Source organism: Pyrus communis, chromosome 17 (genome assembly GCF_963583255.1).
Source record: "Pyrus communis chromosome 17, drPyrComm1.1, whole genome shotgun sequence".
Taxonomy (NCBI): domain Eukaryota; kingdom Viridiplantae; phylum Streptophyta; class Magnoliopsida; order Rosales; family Rosaceae; genus Pyrus; species Pyrus communis.
The window spans coordinates 19,351,528-19,359,518 of NC_084819.1; the positions used below are offsets into that span (position 1 = coordinate 19,351,528).

Consider the following 7,991-nt stretch of genomic DNA (forward strand, 5'->3'; position numbering starts at 1 on the left):
TCTTTTTTGATACATGATTTGGGTTTCTGTGTTACTAATTGGACGTGATAGTTTTAAACCTTACTTTTTTGAAAGTCTTTTCGGCCTGAGCAAAGCCATCTGCAATTTAACTCAACATAAAGTTCCTCACGTTACACAGAGCACACCGGTGGGAGAGTTCCCTTTGGCAGGTTCTGCTCTTTTTCGTTACATGATTGGGAAGTTCCATTCTTGCTGAGTTGAATAACTGCTCGATTGTTTTGTTCTCCGGGCCCCTGTATCACATTGCACCTGGGGAATTGCCTTGTTTTTCTGTTCCTGCCCGTATTTTGTTTGCCGAGGCGAGGTTGCTCTGCTTCTTTCTCTGGTTCAGTTGTGATGAAGTAGGTATTATTTTTGTAGAATCTAGTTTTTGGGTTATATGGTTTCCTGTTCAAAGCTGCTCTGTTTCTTTTCTGGTTAATTTTGAACCCGTTATTGTTCCATTTCTGCTATGGAATGCTGCTGCCTAGTTATGATTACTACTTTTAATGAAGATATCATGTGGTTTATGGCTTTTATACGTCTTCAAAGTACGGGTAGCACGCCGCTTCTTCAACGTACTCTGTAGTTATTTTCTTGAGTTTCTTGTTTGAATCTTGTATGTATGCAGTCCGTTATTGATTGAGATGGTGCTTTAGGATTTTGTAGCCCTGTTTCAAAATAGTGGCATGTCCATTATGAAAACTGAACGTCAACATTATTTCGACCACTGGTTCTCTAGCCGGAGAAAGACTTGCTTGTTTCGAGGTCTCCTAGGCGAGTCGAATGCCCCATTGTTCTTTTAGCACACACCATGGTGCTGGTGTGCGCTATAAGAGCGTGTGTATCACGACCCGGTGTACGCAAGTTTCTCTCCTCTAATAGAATGCCTCTATTCACAACCCATAGCTAGTCATGTAGGTGAATGATAAGAGCATATGTAATGGAAGTCTTCAGGCAAATTTATGATCTTGCCTAAAAATTGAAAAAACTTTTGTTCCAATAAAATTTGCCTAGTCAAATTGAAGCATAGGCATTGTGCGAGGCCAAATTAGCCTCAGCCCAAGACTTGGGCAGCGTGAACTCACTTAAACATTTAGAATTCTAACTCCTAGTTTTTCAACACTAAAATTAAAAAAATATTGGCCGACTATATCATCGTTTTGAGGGCCTAGATTCTGCCTCTAGCTCCCAGACCAATCGCACAATGTCAAAGTTAACTTTCCATTGTGAAAGTGCAGTTGAGTAGACCGTCACAGTAACATGACCAATGCATAGACGTTCTTCTCCTTAATTTAACTTCCCTGATTCTATTTCTGCCGTCCATCTCTCATTCACTTGGTCCGAATACAGTTGATCATAATTTGGACCATTTGGTGATGTTGCACCACCTCTAACAAGAAATGGTGACCAGTACACAAGGTTGGGAGGAGATGCAGAGAAGTGAAGAAAAAGATAGGTAAGGACGTCATGATCATTGATCAGGTTCTTGGAACGAATGTTTCGTTAGCCATCGGTTTCCTCTTTGCTTGCTAGCTTGAAATTTCAAAGAAATATATCACAAGTCGGAAAGTAAGGAGAGCCTTTAGCCACGCAACCCTATAAAGGCATGAAATTGGTTTGAGGTTGAATCCTCATATGTGGATAGGTTCCAAATTTCATTCCATGAAAGCATGAGGAGTTCTTTAGCTACCTGATAAGTGGCCGGTACACATTTGCGGAATCTTGCCTATCAGCTGTTGCCTGCACATGCATAATGCATATCCACCGACTGATCAATAGGAGTGCTACTACGAGATTGTCAAAACAGGATTTAGTACACTGGAGATATAAATAGAAAGGTTGTTTGCACCCAGCATCATTCATAATACTTACCCGTCTACCGAGCAATAAGAGTATTATCATGAATTTGTCAAAACAAGATTTAGTGGGCGGGAGACATAAATAGAAAGTTGTTTGCGCCTAACAGCATGCGTAATGCTTATCAGTCAACTGAACAATAGGAATATTATCATGAGTTTGTTAAAACACGATCCAGTGGAGTGGAGACATAAATAAAAAGTTATTTTTACGCTTAGCAGCGTGTGTAATTCTTATCGGTTAACCGACTAATAGAAGTACCATCATACGTTCGTCAAAACAGAATCCAGTGGACCGAGCACTTAGCAGCATGCCTAAGAGTACTATCATGAGTTTGTCAAAACAGAATCCAGCGGACTGAGCGCTTACAGCATGTCAATGCTTAGCGATCAACTGATCAACATGGCCTCGCTTGTTTGACTGGAATGTTAATATCGGAATAGTGATCGAATTCAATTCCTTACTTATTCTTGAATGAATTGGTTATGTTATTTCCATTTCAAATGTTTGGTTAAACTAAGGAATTATGATAAGGAAATCCTCCAACCTTTTTCGGGCCATGGCAGATCTGCTGTGTACTCTCTCACCCACTCCATCACCCTTCATTATCGCTTCCACCCCTTCCCCCTCCTCCTCCGCTGACCTCACCCACACCTAGCGGCATAGTCTGTCACTACCAAACCACACGAAACTGTCAGCCAACAGATTTCTGAAGAAGACAATCTGCTCCACCATGATCCTAATTTTTTTAATTTTTTTTTATAATTTTGATGACCATCGGATTGGCAGGTTAGCCACAGATGCTGGTTCGTGTGTGTTTCAGTCTTGCAACGACAGAGGGGCAATTGGTGTAGATTAAATGGGAATTGTTTCCCGTGAAACTCATCTCTTGTTTCCTTTCCTAGCCTACCCAAACGTTACAACTCGATTGAATGAGAAATGAATTCCCATTAGAGGTATAGATTACCGCCAAACAAACGCGGCCTATGAGTACTGTCATGAGTCTGTTTAAATAGGATTTAGTGGACTGGAGATATAAATAAAATGTTGTTTGCGTCATGATATGCTTATCCGTCAACCGATCAATATAAATGAGTACTATTGTTACACATCTAACTGAAATATTTTTGTTCTCGTTTCTATTTATTGTTAGTCTTTTTGAACTTTGGTCACTGGAGTTTGGATCGAACTCTTTCAGAAAATAACCAGTATTATGATAAAGGTGATGTTACAAAGACCACATTTTGTAAATCACATTTGAACCATTTATCTAGTAGAGACATGGCTCACCAAACCAGCCGATTCTACTGCTATTAGAGAGATGGTTCACATGTGGTTTACAAAATATATATGGTCTCTCTAGTATTTTCTGTATTATAATATTTTTGTGAAGAAAAAGCTACTTAAGGACATCATGATTGGGTGCGAAGGGATTGTGTTCTTTTGGCTGTCTTCTGATATTATCCATCAACTCAAAACGATTCCGACACCGGATTGTGTTCTTAAAGCAAGTAAGAAGAGCAGTATTCCAATTGTACAAATGATAACTGATACACACTGGAACAACAATTTCAAGAGAACAAACGAAACCTAATGCTTTGTAGAGTACACCAAGTTAAAACAAGGGAAGAAAAAGAAGCTGGAAGTTGCCTTTGTTCTACATTAGCAGATTCAGTATCGTCTGCACTAAGCGTTTTTTTATGAAGAACTAGTAAATGCAGCATCATTTATCTTTGTTTTCAGTCGATGTTTTGTTGTCCATATAAGGATATTCAGATGGGGTTGTCCATCGACCGACCAGTACTACTGGTTGAAGAAAAAGAAACATTGCCGACGAGTACATGCTTGACGGCCGGAAAGACATTCAAGCAAAACTCCACCCCAATACAACATTAGATAAGGTAAGCTATGGAAATACCAAGAGTAGTTAGAACTGATAACGCAATAATCGAGCGCATACAATCTGCCTAACTGACTTGAAGAAACTGTACATACATAGTATGTTAGGCCTTCTAAGCAACTGAACTTGAAGGCAACTGCATGTGCATGTTACCATGTTAGGCCTTCTATATATGTTCTTCGAGGTTCTGGACAATGTAACCAAAACAACAAAAAGCCTACACATTTGCAACCAAGTTGGCAATTGTATGTTTATTTTCTATGTTCCTAGATGAATGGCATGTTTGCGATTGAGTGTGTGACTCGACTTTTATGTCATCATATGTTAAGGGAAATCCATTTTTTAATTTATGCACAACCCTCTCTCATTTATCTATCGGATTGAACACAAAATATTAAAGGTTGGAATTAAAAAAGCGTGCATAAATTACTCTTTTATATTAATAAATGAATCATATCCTTCATTTTACTTTTTTTGTTGGCGAAGAGATAAAAGAGAATGGCAATAATTTTCCATAAATGTAAGAAGGAAACTGATGAGTGCCTTTCTTTTAAAAGGAAATCGATATGTTTAGCACCAAAAGGTTAATGGAATGGAATTTGTGTAGAATATCTGTACTGTACTTCCTTCTTCCAGGTGTGATGTACGTGTATGAATGTAACAAAAACAATATTTAGCTTGAAGCCACCGTTTCGAGTTTAATTGTACACATCTAACAAAGATATCTTTCTTCTCGTTTCTACTTATTGTTAATCTTTTAAATTTTAGTCACTGGATCAAGCTCATTCAGAAGATGGTTAGTATTATGATAAGAGTGATGCTAGAGAGATCATATTTTGCAAATTATATTTAAACCATCTCTATTAGAGATATAGCTCACCAAATAAGCCAGTTCCACTGCTATCACAAAAATGACTCACATGTGATTTACAAAATGTGATATCCCAAGCATCTTCCATATGATATTATTTCGTGAAGCAAAAGTTAATCATGGACACGTCATGATTGGGTGTGAAGTGACAAACTCCCCTACTATGCCCCGATCGACCACGAGCCCTGCGTCACACTCATCTATCGAAGCAACGAAACTTAACTATCTATCGTATGGTAAAAACCCCGCCCTAGTAGACAATTTGTCACCTGCGCAGGATATAGAAATTAACTAAAAAAACTAAATTAAGAAGTTGTGTTGCGTATATAGGATAATCATCTACCTCTAATTATTCAATATTTTGAAGTGTTAGGTTTTATTACTTCTGAAAGCGCATGTGCATTAGGGTGTTGAACTATCTTGTGTTAATTCCGTACGTCAAGACCTGAGATGGTTAGCTCTTTCTGCAACTGAACATTCATGAGTCGACAACCAACTGTTTTCTAGCAAGCTAGGTACCTCATCTAGGGCTTGATGGTTACTATAATTGGAGGGTGAGTGCTAGTTTCTCTGCTCATAATTGTTTTTTCTAGAATTTTTTTTTTTTTTGTTAAAAGCATGTTGAAAGTTTTATTAACACACTTTAAGACCTTTCTGAAAGATCACTTTGAAGTGTTTTTTGAAGAAGCATTTGGTATATGATTTTCAAAAAAAAAAAAAAAAAAAAAGAAATTTCGATTAGCTCGAATTACTTTTAACATTTCATGTCGAAAGTAATCAGAAACACTTTTAGTTGCCAAAAACTGCTTACCATTCCAAAACAATCACAATAATCTTTAATTAATCACAACCAATAAATGGTTGCATATCATGATAAGGCTTCCAACGTTATTTGATGGAACACAACTTAGTTACACGATGATTTTACACGTCTGCCTCTATGCAAATGGTGTTGGCAACAGCTGCAAAACCACCACTAGCAACAGCAACAACAACAAAACAAGAACAGAAGAAATTAAACACAATGACAACAATAGTACGCATTTTAATCAGATTCCCAAACCACTAGACCCAATTAACTTTGTGAGTCCAAAAGTTATTGCCATAGCCATCCATCCTCCAACAAGTACTCTTGCACAAGACTTCCCCACTGGTGACCCCCCCAGCCTAGCCCCTACCCCTCCAAACACAATCAGCGCGATGCTCACCAAAACTGCCACCACGGCCAGCCTCACCTTGTGCTCAGTTATAAATGCTGCTCCCAACAAAGGCACCACCGCACCTATCGAAAAAGCAATGGCCGACGCCAAGGCGGCTTGCGCTGGATTTGGCAGCGACTTCTTCTTTGCCTCCTCTCCGTTCTCTGTCCTACCATTTGCCTTCATCTCTCTCTTCATTTGAGATATCTCTACGTCGTACTGAGTGTACACAGACACAAACTCTCCTATTGCCATGCTACATGCCCCGGCCACAAGCCCCGCAAACCCGGCAAGAAGCATGGCCTTCACATCTTGTTTCACAGCTCCCACACCCATCATGAGCGATGCAACGGAAACCAGCCCGTCATTGGCTCCCAGCACGGCGGCGCGAAGCCACTGTGTCCTCTGGGAGTAGTCGAAGGTGTCACCTTCGTCGTCTTCGGGGATTGGAGATTGTCTTGGTTGATCAGTCACATTTCCATAAACTGGAATTTCTATGTGGTTAGTTGAAAATTGGTCACGTTGGGAAACCATAGATGAAGTTTTGTGTAGGATTTGGTATGGACAGAAAAGAAGAGATTTTAGGATATTGATTGCTTGTGGAGGACACACGCCCGTGTTAAGGTATTTATAGGGAGGTACGTACGGTTTTATGATTTTTCTGTTGTGGTTAGTGCACATGTTGATGGACCATTTTTGGAGCTAAGTGGTGATGAGGAGGGAAACACTATATGTGGAAGGCATTACCCGTAAGAGTTACTTTACTTAATCAAGATTAATGGTTGATCAAATTATGTTTTGTACAATTAAGGAGTCATTTCTCACTCAAACTGAGTTTCAAAGATGATAAAATGTAAATTTTATGTAAATTTTCAGAAACATTCTAGTGGTCCACTACTAATCAATATTGATAATGTCTTCAACTTAATCATCGTTACAATTCAATAAATGTAAAGTTTTATCATCAAAGACCTCACTGCAATTTAACTTCATATGATTTTCCATGTGAAACATGCATCAACACATATATCAAATTCTGATTTGTCTAAAATGATGAATACTCTCTTACAAGTAACGAGCTAAATATTTTCTTGCTTAAAATGTCATTTTTATCGGTTTTGGGCTCATTTCTTCTATCTTGAGTGCATACATGCATATACTATTTTGGAAATTTGAGACCTTGTTCACATTGGTGGCCCTTGTGTGTGCATCTTATTCAAATCCACAAATTGTGTATGTAGTGAGGAAGTGCCATAATTGTTCAAATACCTGAAAGTGTAAATTATTTGAAGTGCGCATTCCACACAAATGCCACCCTCAAATTACCAATTAAAGAATACATATTGACCGAAAGAAAAATCCATCTTTTGTAGATTTTGGTAGAAAATATCATTAATCAAGTGAGTGGAGTGTGCATTCCACACGAAAGCTTGTGGATGTTGGTTTTTATAGTGCAAAAAAGAAGGGTACATTCTTGTGGACAACTAGCCTTAATCCTTTAAAACTTCCCACTAAAGGGCAATTAGTAATGTACTTATAATGCTGTTTAGTTTTTAATTAACCCTCTAATTAAGGATATGACTTGGCTGCTGCTGCATAAGCTATGATCATCTTCATATGCTATACTCGTATCATCATATGAATGCAGTGAAGAAAGTTGAGATTCTATGTACAAACATGATATGAAAAACATGTTAAGTATAGCATTTTTTGTATAGAAAGTAGTTCAATTTCTACTTACAAACACATGCAAGGTCTCTTATTTTCTAATGTGAGATTGATACTTTCTAACATATCTCCTCACGTGTGGCGAATTTTTCAAGCCTAGCACATTAACAATACAAATGGGGTGATGTAGAGGACGTGTGACCGTTAGGCTTCACATGAAACAACCTACCATGATATATACTATGAAGAAAGCTGAGGCTCCATCAAAAAATTGATTGGAAATATAAAAAGTAGCACAATTTCTTACAAGCACGTACAAGATCCTTTCTTTTTCCGACTAGGGATTGATACTCTCAACATGCAACAAGCCATATTGTCAAGAGAAATGATTTCCGCCTTATTGTTTTCTCATTCTGCACTTATCCCTTTGTCTAATGTCCCTTAATTTTCTTTGATTTATTCACTCAAACAGCTAGAAAAAGAGAGGTGCAAA

At 38.2% G+C, this 7,991-nt stretch overlaps 1 protein-coding gene across 1 annotated transcript; it reads right to left on the reverse strand.

Annotated features, from left to right (window-relative positions):
- Positions 1-5,507: 5,507 nt before the first annotated feature.
- On the reverse strand, positions 5,508-6,397 carry LOC137721743 (vacuolar iron transporter homolog 4-like). Its single transcript, XM_068460764.1, has one exon. The coding sequence runs from the start codon at positions 6,362-6,364 to the stop codon at positions 5,681-5,683; it is 684 nt and encodes a 227-aa protein (XP_068316865.1). The 5' UTR covers positions 6,365-6,397; the 3' UTR covers positions 5,508-5,680.
- Between the last annotated feature and the right edge of the window lie 1,594 nt (positions 6,398-7,991).